The sequence below is a fragment of the Prionailurus bengalensis genome, chromosome A1, assembly GCF_016509475.1.
Source record: "Prionailurus bengalensis isolate Pbe53 chromosome A1, Fcat_Pben_1.1_paternal_pri, whole genome shotgun sequence".
Lineage (NCBI taxonomy): Eukaryota > Metazoa > Chordata > Mammalia > Carnivora > Felidae > Prionailurus > Prionailurus bengalensis.
In genome coordinates, this window is record NC_057343.1 from 138,991,065 (window position 1) to 139,005,262 (window position 14,198).

The 14,198-nt window shown below is 41.5% G+C and overlaps 1 protein-coding gene across 1 annotated transcript in view; it reads left to right on the plus strand.

The window, feature by feature from the left end:
- Window positions 1-14,198, plus strand: part of ARHGEF28 (Rho guanine nucleotide exchange factor 28) — a 312,308-nt gene that overhangs the window by 115,675 nt on the left and 182,435 nt on the right. Inside the window, 1 exon segment of the mRNA XM_043591949.1 lies at window positions 11,740-11,887. Coding sequence (XP_043447884.1) covers window positions 11,740-11,887 — 148 coding nt within the window.

Genomic DNA, 14,198 nt, shown 5'->3' on the forward strand with positions numbered 1-14,198 from the left:
TGAAATTTAAATGGGATGCTTGTGAACTCTCACCGTGTCTGTTAGTCTCTGTTAGAATCCATAGTTCCCTGATCTCAGTTTGAAAACCACTAAGGTAGAGAATGAAAATGAATTAACCATCAACCCAAGGAGCTAGGAAACTGAACCAAAAGAGTAAGGGAGCGATTAGATTTTTTTTTTTTTTTTTTTAATTTGAGGGAGGGGAGGGGCAGAGACGGAGAGAGAGAGAGAGAATCTTAAACACGCTGAGTGTGGAGCCAGATGTGGGATTCAATCCCACAGCCCTGGGATCATGACCTGAACCAAAGTCAAGAGTTGAGAGCTCAACTGACTGAGCCACCCAGGCCACACCAAGTGAGAGATTAATTTAAACACACACACACACACACACACACACGCACACACCCCAAAATACCACTTGTCTAGACCCACGTATTCTTTTCATACTAAAGCTGTTAATCTAGAATTCTATACCAGGTATCATAGATTCTAGATTTGCAAGACTAGATCAGTCCTTATTTAGCTCTGTCCTCTATTACAATGCATAAAGAAGCAAAACAAAAACAAACAAGCCCTGTATTCTGCTTGTGCTTATTCCTTAAGCTAACGCAATCTTTGTCATCTTTGGACATCTGTGATCCCGACAAGGCTCTCACTGTAGAACTGAACTCTGTGCCCTGTCCTTCCCTCCATTGTTCTGTGCTTTCCCCCTTGGGGCCTGCAGAACATGTCAGAGCCCCTGTCTGCATGATACACCCTCAGATATTTGTAACAGTGAACATTTAACCATGATTCTTCTCTTCTTTGGCAAAACAGTCCCAGTTCCTTCAATTGTTCTTCATATGACAACATGGTTTCTCTGTCCCTTTGGCATCCTTGTCCTTTTCCTCTGAATGTATTGTCAGTTTTGTCTATATTTAAGTATTCCATGGCCCACGTATGTCTGATGGAGAGCAGAGCCAGACCATACCCATTTAGTGGAGTTATTAGATTTTCATCCATGCAGGGTAGGGTAGAGTTAGCATTTTTGGGTGGTGGTCTCAGTGATAAGTCACGCTTAGTTAATTAGTGAAAATCCTAACACATGTCCAGTTAAACTGCAATTTACTTCATTATTTTTTTTAATGTTTATTTTTGAGAGAGCAAACACAACTGGGAGAGGGGCAGAGAGAGAGAGAGAGACACCCAGAATCCGAAGCAGATTCCAGGCTCTGAGCTGTCAGCACAGAGCCGGACACGGGGCTCGGACCCATGAACCATGGGATCATGACCTGAGCCATAGTCGGATTCTTAGCCGACCGAGCCACCCAGGCATCCCTCCTTCATTTCTTGTTTATGCACTGGCTTGTTTTGGAACCAAGCACAGGACGTTTCTTCCTCAAGAATTACTGGGATGATATAAGAGTAGATGTTACACCTAGAATTTTCTTACACCTAAGCCAGTACATTTTCTGCTATGGTCTGCTTGAAGTGTCATAAATATATTCACTTTCTAGGAATGCTTTGTTTTCATACATCTGTGAGTAAGTCAGTCTTTTTTTATTCTATTTTTTATTAAAAAATTTTTTTAATGTTTATTTTTGGGGGGCGGGGGAGTAGCAGAGGGAGGGAGACACAGAATCTGAAGCAGGCTCCAGGCCCTGAACTATCAGCACAGAGCCTGACGTGAGGCTTGAACTCAGAGAGATCATGACCTGAGCCGAAGTCAGATGCTTAAGTGACTGAACCACCCAGATGCCCCAAGTTAGTGATTTTAAAAGGAAGCAAACTAAGGAGGTTTTTAAAGCCTACTTCGGTTTTTTTCTTGAGGAATTTGGAGTAATTTACTGACCCCTGTCATGAATTTTGGTTTCTTACTCAATTTAGCTTTGATACAGAAACAAAGGCTATTTCACTTCTGTAGTGGTAAATCATTACATCAAGTGTGAAAGTCATGGAGAATTTTTGACTTGTGTGTTTATATTTACCTGACTTTATTGCAGAGGTATGAAAAATGGGTGGCTTTTAAATATTAACATATGCATTTAATTTATGGTAATTATTCCTTTTAGTAAATAACTGTTAAGTATGTAATTCAGATCTTTTAAATACTTGACAGTTTTTTTGTCTTTGTGTTCTATCAGCTGCTGAGAGAGACATGGTGAAGTCTAACATTGTGATTATGGATTGGTCCAGCTCTTGGGCTTGTTAATTTCTTTTTTTTTTTTTTTTACAGATTTAATAGTATGATAACTTACTTTTCAACTGAAGATGATACAGACTTCCTCTTTCCAAGTCTTACTATGTCTTACTTTAAAAATCTACTTTGGGGCGCCTGGGTGGCGCAGTCGGTTAAGCGTCCGACTTCAGCCAGGTCACGATCTCGCGGTCCATGAGTTCGAGCCCCTCGTCAGGCTCTGGGCTGATGGCTCAGAGCCTGGAGCCTGTTTCCGATTCTGTGTCTCCCTCTCTCTCTGCCCCTCCCCCGTTCATGCTCTGTCTCTCTCCCAAAAATAAATAAACGTTGAAAAAAAAATTAAAAAAAAAATCTACTTTTTCTGATACTATTTTGGCCATACTAGCTTTCTTTCAGTTGGTACATCTTTTTACTTTTTTTTTTTTAATGTTCATTTATTTTTGAGAGAGAGAGAGAGCGTGAGCAAGGGAGGAGCAGAGAGCAGAGAGAGGGAGACACAGATTCTGAAGCAGGTTCCAGGCTCTGAGCTGTCAGCACAGAGCCTGTCGTGGGACTTGAATTCATAAACCACAAGATCATGACCTGAGCCAAAGTCGGAAGCTTAACCGGCTGAGCCACCCAAGCACACCTATCTTTTTACTTTTAAACTTCCTGTGTTATTTTTATTTTTGAGTTAAAAGATTCCCTTCTGACCGTGTTAGTTCTTATTTGGATCAGTTCATTTACACTTAATATACTTGCTGGTATATTTGGATTTATATCCTATAACCATCTATTTGACATACATTTTTGTTTCTCCCATATTTCTGATTAATAAAATATTTTCTAATTGAGTTTTTCTTTTATAACTTGTTAATTACATGTTTTTATACTAATGTTTACTTGCAACTTAAAACATGTATATTTGACATGAGCATAATAAGCTATTACTTTTAACGTTTGCCCCAAACTGGTAGATACTTGAATTCCATTTACCTTTCACATTATTGTCAACAAACATAGTTCCACAAATACTATAAACACCGTGACATAGTTACGGTTTGGTGCATTAGATACTCATTATATCTACTATTTGATATCTCCTTTTGGGTGTCTGTTTATGTTTCAGATCCTTTTATTTCTGCTTGAATAATTCCCTTTAATATTTCTTTCAGTGCTGACCTGCTGGTGATGAATTCCTCAGTGTTTGTCTGAAACATTTTAATTTCAGCTTAATTTTTATTTTATTTTATTTTATTTTTTAATTTTTTTTTTAACGTTTATTTATTTTTGAGATAGAGAGAGAGACAGAGCATGAATGGGGGAGGGTCAGAGAGAGGGAGACACAGAATCCGAAACAGGCTCCAGGCTCTAAGCTGTCAGCACAGAGCCTGACTCGGGGCTCGAACTCACAAACCGCAACATCATGACCTGGGCCGACGTCGGCCGCCCAACCGACTGAGCCACCCAGGCGCCCCTCAGCTTCATTTTTAAGAATGTTTGATGGGCATAGAATTTTAGGACATCCATTATTTTCTTTCATCACTTGAAAGATACCATTCTGTTTTCTGACTTCCATAACTTGTCTGAGTGGTTCTTTCTGGAATTTTAACGCATTTTGTCCTTTTTTCCATAGTTCTCTGATGCCTTTAAGAATAGGACTTTGTGGGGCACCAGGGTGGTTCAGTCGATTAAGCATCTGATTTTGGTTCAGGTCATGATCTCACGGTTTGTGAGTTTGAGCTCCACATCGGGCTCTGTGCTGACGCCTCAGAGCCTGGAGCCTGCTTTGGATTCTGTGTTTCCCTCTCTCTTTGCCCCTTCCCCACTCACACTCTGTTTATGTCTCTCAAAATTGAATAAACATTAAAAAAAAAGGCTTGAATTGGAAAATCTGTGGCTAAATATAAAGAACTTAAAAAAAAAAAAGAATAGGACTTTGTAATTTTTCTGTCTTTATTTTCTAGTTGTTTTCGGCAGGAACGCTGGCCCGCTGTGGACTGTTTCGTCCTGTCTGGAAATAGAAGCCATTCCTACTTGAAAGGCTCTTTCTGAAGAAATGTCTTAGAAGCCTTTGAAGTCATTTTGGCTTATCTTCCCCAAGAAAAAAATGATATTCTGATAGCCCCCTCAGATTTAACCAATTTGCATTCACCTATATTTTGTTGATTTAGTTTTGCTTTGGGATAAGAAATTTGAATGGTCTTGAGATTTTATGCTACACAAAAGGTGGCTTGAACATGCTTTGAAGTCAGTGGTTCCTAAACTTTTTGAACCATATGTTTCTGTACACTCAGAAGAATCTCTAACTAATAGAGTTTCTCCCCAGATGAATGCCTGAAACCCTGCATACATTTTGAGGTGCCTAAGGAGCATTGCTTTTCCCTCCCCTCTCCACTCCTCCTCTCCCTGTGGATTTCAGGGTGAGAATCATCGTGTTAAGTACATGAAACAGAGGTTGAGGTGAATCTAAAGGTGTAGTAAGTCACTAAATGCTTGAGCACTGCTGTTGGTATGGTCACATGTTGGGGAGAAAAGTGTGCTGGGCCTGGGATGGCAAGGTGTGGATTTGGGTTTGTGGTTCTGCCACTCACTGGACCTCATAGTACCGGGGTTTTCATTTTGACAGTGGGAGTCATGGTAATCTTTCCTAGGACTTGCTGTGGAAATAAGATGAGAAAATACACAATAAAGCACTTTGTAAATCATGAAACACTGTGCATATAAAAGATAATATGTGTGTTTAGATGTGTCTAGATCTAGAATATGTGCACACACATACAGGAAATAATTTCTGCATTTTCTCATGTCTGTTGAAAGAAGTACTTAAACAGAGCAACATAGAAGAGAAGGCTTAGTGCCTGTGGTAGTTTCTTTGGCATTGTGCTTGAAGAATGGAAAGCAGATGACCTAACTTGGAGCTTGGGGCAGAAATCAAGACACTCTATACTGTCCATCTGGTTCTGGAGTCTTGATCTAGTTAGTGGTAACTAGTTCCTGTACTTGTATTTACTTAGGAAATTGGATAATACACTTGAGAGAATTTTCAAGAATCTCCAAACATATTTAACACTGCTATTCAGAGAAGGTTCTATCCAGAATTATTTTTTGTTGTAAAGAAGACAGGTTTCAGATCAAATCAAGTATCAGATCGAATTTGATAATTGACTTAGGGCATTATGTTGATATTAGCATAATGGCTTTCATTGGCATATATTAGTAAACTTTCAGTACAGTATTCGGTATCTTAGTTAACATGTACCCTTCTTGTAGTTGCATCATAAAAATTACTCTAGGGGCACCTGGGTGGCTCGTCGGTTAAGCGTCTGACTTCGGCTCAGGTCATGATCTCATGGTCTGTGGGTTCGAGCCCCGCATCGGGCTCTGTGCTGACAGCTCAGAGCCTGGAGCCTGCTTCCGATTCTGTGTCTCCCTCTCTCTCTGGCCCTCCCCTGCTCATGTTCTGTCTCTCTCTGTCGCAAAAATAAATAAAAACATTAAAAAAAATTAAAAAATAAAAATAAAAATAAAAATTACTCTATATAAAGACTATGCAGAATACCTTGAAAAACGGTAGGACATGTTTTACTGTCCTATAAAAAGATGACCATTGTTATTATTAACTTCCCATTTCTATTTAGTTATGTAAAGTTAGAGTTGAATTATATGCATACTTTTGAGAATATGAGGAAATCCATAAACCTTTCCTCAGAAGAATGGACACATACACATAAAAAGAGAGTTTGGCTTACAATTTTTAAGGGGTTCCCAGACCAGCTGAAACCTATTTATGGATTCTTCCTGTGGCCCCAAATTAAGAAACCCCACTATAAAAAGATGCATACTTTGTTCTCATTGTCATAATTTGAAACTATAGTATTTATTGCCTATTCATGCCAGATACTTTAGAAACTAGATGGTTAAATTTGTTGAGCAAACAACACTGTTACTAACCAAATAGAATTACACATACATTGTCTATAGAGGATGAGAGTTAAGACTATAGGGAGAGCATTAGCACAGGGATATTCAGTGAGTATGATAATACAGGCATCAAGTTACTCAAGGTATTTAGAGACCTAGATCAATGAAAACATATTTAGAATGTGCACATTGGTGTCGATCATTTCCATCTGAAACATTCATCAGAAGAGGAATAAAAAAGTTGCGTGGGGCTCCTGGGTGGCGCAGTCGGTTGAGCATCCGGCTTCAGCCAGGTCACGATCTCGCGGTCCGGGAGTTCGAGCCCCGCGTCGGGCTCTGGGCTGATGGCTTGGAGCCTGGAGCCTGTTTCCGATTCTGTGTCTCCCTCTCTCTCTGCCCCTCCCCCGTTCATGCTCTGTCTCTCTGTGTCCCAAAAATAAATAAACGTTGAAAAAAAAAATTAAAAAAAAAAGTTGCGTGAAAGAAATAGTATTAAATCTTTTTGTCACGTGAAACTTTTTTGGTTGTTGGAGAAGAAACCCACAGATGTCACAGCATTTCAGCAGAAAGCTTGGTCTTTCAGAAGTATTGATGAGTTTTACAAGCAGAGTTTCTTTATGAGATGCCTCATGGTAAAAAATGTTGGTTTAATTTACGTGCGTGTGTGTTTGTATTGAGGTATATTTAGTGTGGTTGTAGTTCAGCTTTTTTACTGAATATTTGTTCTCATTTTCCATGTTACTGTCCTGTAGAGATTTTACAAGAGTATTTGAGTGCTTTTTATTTGGGCAAGAATAGATAACCGGTGGTACATCTTCATTGTTCAGAGAGGAAAGGGACTGATTCTCATGTTCATCTAAACTGGTGGACTTGAGAAAGTGAAAATTTTGAACTGCTTAAGGCAAACATGAATGGAAAAAGGAAGACCAGAGTTTTTAAAGTTGAAATTTGATCTTACTGCTAGCAATGTTGACAATATTTTGTAGTACACTTTAATAAAAGTGGGCAATAAATGTCACTGGTAAGGGAAAAAAGATAAATGATATTAAGGAGGAACTGTTTACTATCCATAAATTTGGAAATAAAAGTTTTGGCAAGGTTGCAACGAAAAGAATACTCGTGACCAGCACAGGTGGCAATGAAATTTGAGAGAACATTATTGGAGAGCAGTTCGGCAATTTGTGACCAGCTTTCACACTTTTGGAACCATTTCTGGAATTTAGTTCTACAAAAGTAAAGGGTGATGTACATGAAGAGGTTTGGTGGAATATTAACAATGTTAACCTAGAAACAGTCTTAAAGTACAACATTACAAGGATGATAGAGTAAAATGTAGAAGGAACATTATAGTTGATGGAATGCAATTAAAAATGATGCCAAAAATCATAACATGGGAAATTACTTTTGACAGAAAAGCACAACCATATGTGTATTTAAGCTGTGATGATCGCTCTCTAAGAGTTAACCGTGTGTTGAACAAAGACTGGGAGTCAATGGAAGAATGGAAACAAGTTGGTACTTTTGGGTGGTGTCAGGATGGATGGGATCGATTTCATTGCTACCATTTTTTTCAGTAATGATAAATTTTAGACCGCCTTCTGACTTTATGTGCTTATGAATTTTTGTGTTTAATATGGAATTAATTGGAAATTGAGACATGTGGAATGAGGCCTTTTTTCCCCCCTAATAGAGGCTTTTGTTCCAAAACGATTTGTTGGGTCACCTGTTCTTTCCGCACTGGCTTCACATGTCACCTTTATTACATACTTTTTATGCGTCTGCTTCTGGACTTCATACTTAGTCGTCTGTCTTTGTGCCCCTGTCATGCTATTTAAATTATTATGGTTCTAGGGGCGCCTGGGTGGCGCAGTCGGTTAAGCGTCCGACTTCAGCCAGGTCACGATCTCGCGGTCCGTGAGTTCGAGCCCCGCGTCGGGCTCTGGGCTGATGGCTCAGAGCCTGGAGCCTGCTTCGGATTCTGTGTCTCCCTCTCTCTCTGCCCCTCCCCCGTTCATGCTCTGTCTCTCTCTGTCTCAAAAATAAATAAACATTGAAAAAAAATTTAAATTATTATGGTTCTATTATATGCTTTACTTTGAGCTGGGGCAAATTCAGACCCCGCCCTGCGTAGCCCAAGCATAGCATTATCTTTCTCCCAACTGTTTCTAGTCTTGTGTATCTGTTCTTCCAGATGCACTTTAAAATAAGCTCACTTCATTTGAAAAATTAAGTTTGGGTTTTGACTACAGCACGTTAAATTTTGGGGTTTACTTGGGGAGATATTTTTGCCTGTTAAGCCTCTTACTGTGTCCACAATTTTCAGTGAAATGAGTGTGTGTTGTTTTTAAACTTGGGATAGAGTGAGCTGGCAGAAAGGTGATGACACATGTTCAGCATTTCTCCCTAGAAGCACAGCGATTCTGATAGTGATGTAGACGAATTCACTTGGGAAAGCTTGAAGTTTTTTTTTTTTTTTTTTTAATTTTTTTTTTTCAACGTTTATTTATTTTTGGGACAGAGAGAGACAGAGCATGAACGGGGGAGGGGCAGAGAGAGAGGGAGACACAGAATCGGGAACAGGCTCCAGGCTCCGAGCCATCAGCCCAGAGCCCGACGCGGGGCTCGAACTCACGGACCGCAAGATCGTGACCTGGCTGAAGTCGGACGCTTAACCGACTGCGCCACCCAGGCACCCCAAGGGAAAGCTTAAAGTTTTAATTGTCCAAAACAAAGTATGAAATGACTCCAAGTGGGGAAACGATGGAGGCACACGGGAACTCTGTAAGTTGGAATTTATCTTTTCCATTAATAAAATCAATGATCCTTTAAGAAAAAGAGCAGGTTTTTGGTGGCCACAGTGGTTAGAAAGACCCCAGTCTGACCCCCAAATCGTCCCTGGGTGCTGATTATTTACACTGTACTTGTTTTTCAGAACATTTTCTGAAACCTCTTTTTCCTGTTGTGTGTCGCTTCATCCGAATCTCCTTCGAACTCTAACTTTCCTGAATGAAAATGTTCATGTTCTTTAGTATTCATATTTCCTTTTTCTGGCGTCTTCTCCTGCCAACCCTCCATCCCATTCTATCCCATTGGGCTTCTCTCTTAGTTTCTGCATCACCCCCTTCCCTCCTCCTCCCATAATACTTTCTGTGTCTTTCTGGTCTCCTTGTGATTAGCAACTAAGAGGGCTGCTTTCATTGCTGAGTAGTATTCTTCGTGCTAAGACTCTGGGTATCTCTATTTAATGGATATGTCTTATTTCTGGCCTGTTGTTGTTTATCTTCTTGTATCAATGTAGAGCATGGTGTGGTCTCAAAAGGAAAGCATACCTGAATTGTAAAACTGTTCGGTGGTGAATTGCTTTGGAAAGGGTTGCAGCTAAACTCCTTTATAAATTGTGGGTGGTCCTTATTCACCCAACCAAATAAAATAGTATTGTGATGGTTGTTTTGACCAGATCCAGATTAGATACCCTTTTGATCTATGGAAAACTTTGATTTGTTTATACAATTTGTTTTCTTTATCAAAAAAAAAAAAAAAAAAAAAAACAAAAAAAAAAAACAAAAAACCAGTGAGGTCAGATTCTGTTCGCAGACAATTAACAGTCTCTTTAGCAACCAGGAACATGACTAACACAAGCTGTCCTTCCTTTTTTAGGAAATGGAATTTCATCGAAGTTTCCTCTCTGTCATGTCAGACATTTGTTACTGTTTTTTTACTTTTCAGATCCTCTTCCTGAACTTTTTTGGAAGCTGTCGTATGGTGCATTTTTCTTGGTGTGTTACTTTCTATTGACGATATTTGTGTGTGTTTGCCCACGCTCACATGCAGAGAAAGGACAATCCAAAATTATAAACTCGTGTTTTTTTCCATGAAACCACAATTTGTGTTGATACCAATTAATTATTAATGGTAATATTTCAGGGGCACCTGGGTGGCTCAGTTGGTTAAGTGTCCAACTACGGGTCAGGTCATGATCTGGTGGTTCATGGGTTCGAGCCCTGCGCTGGGCTCTGTGCTGTCAGCACAGGGCCCGATGCGGGGCTTGAACTCATGGACCTCGAGATCCTGACCTCAGCCGAAGTCAGATGCTCAACCGACTGAGCCACCCAGGGACCCCAGATAATGTTTCATGTGTGTGATGGATTACAAACTGCCAGGAAAACAGCCGTTTTATTTTTAAAGTTTAGATGAAATATCCATGTGATTATTGGAGAAAGGAGTTATGCACTGATTTTGTTTCTGCTACTGATTGGCATAGTTCTTGATATCCTACAGAATAGAGTGCTGAGACCCATCAAAGGCAAACAGATGTTAAGGAGACTGTGTAGAATTTCCTCTGTTTCCTTTCCTCCCCTATCACGGGGGGAGGAACTTGCCAAGAGCGGGTTTGTTTTTGTTGGGCAAGCACACAAAAGCCCAGATGCTTCTCTGCACTGGGCCAAGCTCTGGAGGCCCTCCAAAGTGGGGGACCCTTTCCACCTCCTAGTTTCCATTATGCTGCCACTCCCATAGGCTGGGTGGAATGTACCATCTCTCTGGAGGACTCTCTTTGTATTGTTTGCGTGTGTGTGTGTGTGTGTGTGTGTGTGTGTGTTTGTGTGGAGGGAGTGTCCTGAATCCTCAGAGTCTTCAAGCATCCCAAGATGGTCTGGCAATTTTGTCCATCACTCCCTCTCCCTCGGTTGTAGCAGTGCTGATCTAGTCCCTCTACCTAGCCTCTGGGTGATGACATACCAAAGAGACCTCACCTGCTGCCTGCTTCCTTGGCATACCTTCTTTCCTTGGAGTGTGCCTCTAGGACCCAAAGGCAGCTCCTCTCCTTTGGACCGGGGAACTTAGCAGGCTTTGTGCCAACCAGAAGCTCTCAGGAGAAAGTGTAAGGCCAGGCCGGATGAGAAAGAGGACCTGGAATTCCCTCAGTAGAAGACAAATAGCATTTGGAAACGGCACAACAAGTGTGGGAGCATGTGGTGCAATTTATTTGGCAAAGTTCGTGAGTGTTTAAAGTTCTTACCACCTACTGTGATCCACTCTAGGGTAAGGCAATAACTAACAATAATTGTTTTGAGGGGCACCTGGGTGGCTCGGTCGGTTGAGTGTCGGACTTTGGCTCAGGTCATGATTCACCGTTCCTGAGTTCAAGCCCCGCGTCGGGCTCTGTGCTGACAAATCGGAGCCTGGAGCCTGCTTTGGATTCTGTGTTTCCCTCTCTCTCTGCCCCTCCCCCTCTCGCATAAAATAAACACATGCTAAAAAAATTTTAAAAAATAATTGTTTTGAACCTTTGTACTATGGTAGTATATTAGGAACAGAAAAAAAAGTTAAATAGAATCAATGATGTAGGAAATAAAGGACAACAAAGTTGAATCACATTTCTATAGCTAGTAAATTTTAAAAGATTTCTTCCCTATGCTTTGGACTTCTTCCGGTTTAAAAACAGAACAAACCAGCTCTGACACCCATACTTTAATATATCAGAAAGCACCTGTCATTGAAAGTATTTGTTACCGGAAATGAGGATTTGTGATGTTTGAGTCTCAGCCACATAAAATGAACATTAACAATGCTGTTTGGGACCCCAGCCCTTTTGACTGTGTGTTTTTTTTAGAGCCAGGGCAAGAAAGTGTGACGATGCCTCAACTTAACTCATTTTTTAGGGGCAGATGACCGTCTATGCAAAGTTTGGCGAAAATGTTTATCTTCCTGAAGATGCCGAGTTTTACTTTATTTATGATGGATCTCATCAGAGACACATCGTGATTGCACGGCGCACTGAGGATAATGTTCTCCAATCCAGCGTTCCAGGTAAGGTATAATCTTCACTCTGCATTTGAGAATTCTGTCTGGAAGCCTCTTTCCTCCAGGGACATAGGCTGGGAAGAGGACCAAGAGGAGCAAGTAAACAGTGCTCCAAGTGGGATGGGTTTGGGTCAGAGGTGGAGAGAGGGTGGGGTAGGGGAGGGGACGGAGCCCATGAGAAGGCACACAGTGGGTTATCCCGCTGAGGTTCTTCCAGCTCTGTCAGCCTTGCCTTCGACTGAGCAGACCCACCCTGCTGGCCACACCCAACTTTCATAGTGGGCTCTGCTTTGGGTATAGTTGAATGGAGGACTCCCTGTATCTTAGGATCACCTCCTATTGTCCTATGGCTACGGTCAGGGTGGCTCAGGCAGACCTGAGACGTGACCAGTAGGTTTTCATTCTCCCTGCCTGCTTCGCCTGCACTGAGTCTGCCAGCCCTAGTGTCTGCCTGTCTCCCGCTTGCTCCTTTTGGTGTCTGGGGTTCCTTCCTTCCATGGCTCTCTGTGTATCTAGACTTGTCTTTACCAGATCTCAGGCTCCATAACTTTGTCTTCCCACCACCCAAATGTTCGTGTTCAGAAACTTGTCATTCTCCTACATGTCTTCTTTGATTACCGTGGTGACAGATGACAAGTTAATATTTCATGTTAGTGTTTGTTAAGAACTAATAGTTCTCAGATGCAGCTGTTTTTGAAATTTCACTGGAACGTGGGTTATGTATCTGAGACACCAAGTTGTAGCCACAGAGCGTAGTGAAGGTGTTATTATTTGGGGGGGGGGGGTTTGTTGTTTGGTTTATTGATGGATTGGTTTTCTTTAACCTAAATGCGTCTTTTAGGCCCTCTAAATTGCATTGTGGAGGGAACCTTCAGTTCTTTAATGGGTAAGTTGGCTTCATTTTTAGAGGAAAGATACTTTTTTTTAAAAAAAGTATTTCAGGGGCGCCTGGGTGGCACAGTCGGTTAAGCGTCCGACTTCAGCTCAGGTCACGATCTCGCGGTCCGTGAGTTCGAGCCCCGCGTCGGGCTCTGGGCTGATGGCTCAGAGCCTGGAGCCTGTTTCCGATTCTGTGTCTCCCTCTCTCTCTGCCCCTCCCCCGTTCATGCTCTGTCTCTCTCTGTCTCAAAAATAAATAAACGTTAAAAAAAAATAAAAAAAAATAAAAAAAGTATTTCATATTTTTAGATAGAGATGGTGTGAATAGGGGAGAGGGAGAGACAGGAAGAATCTGAAGCAGGCTCTACATGGAGCATAGAGCCAGACATGGGGCTGGAATTGCAAGACCCTGGCATCATTGCCTGAACTGAAATAAAGAGACACTCATCTGATTGAGCCACCCAGGTGCCCCTAGAGAAAGGATATTTCTTTCTTTTCTTTTCTTTTCTTTTCTTTTCTTTTCTTTTCTTTTCTTTTCTTTTCTTTTCTTTTCTTTTCTTTTTTTAACATTTATTTATTTTCGAGAGCGTGCACAAGTGGGGGAATGGCAGAGAGAGAGGGAGACACAGAATCTGAAGCAGGTTCCAGGCTCTGAGCTGTCAGCACAGAGCCAGACGTGGGGCTTGAACTCACAAACTGGGAGATCAGGACCTGAGCCGAAGTCGGACGCTTAACCGACTGAGCCACCCAGGTGCCCCTAGAGGAAGGATATTTCTAAGTGCTTCTGCTGTGTATCTGTTACATGTGGGAAGAAGGTAGACAGTAAACATGCGAACAACAACCCATAGTGAGAATTGCAGAGAGGTGCGAAGGCCCTTCAGCCCTACCTCGGCCTGGTCATCAGATCCATCTGTTGTCGCATTTCTGACGCCATGGGCAATTTTAAGCACTTCTCTCTCTGGTCCAGTAACTTCCATCCTTAGAAGAAAAAAAGCCAACCCTCTTTAATGGCACAGAGTCACTTTGTCTCTTTCTCTTTAGCCTTTGTCTTTCTGCTTTGACTTTTACGTTGATGTCTTTACTGCCTTTTGCTTCCCCCCTCCTTGCTTGATTTTCTCTCAGGAAGCCTCTAGTGGGGGAAGAATGAAAATAACAAAAGTGCAATCCTAATATCAAAACTTCTGTCATTTTCTTTACGTGGACGCGGGGGTTAGCCTTCTTCCCCTTCCTTGTGTGTTAAAATCTTTTTGATGGTAGTGTCGCCTGTTTTGAAGTGAGAGGTCTTACCTTAGTTTTAACAGAATCCGTACAGGCAGGTGACAGTCCCTGCTTCTGAACCTTAAATGTCTGCTGTTGCAGCTTTCCCATGGTAGCTTCTCGGAAGTGTGTAGAGTAGATTTCTGCAGTATGTACTGGAAGCTTATCGTCTGGGGCGGGG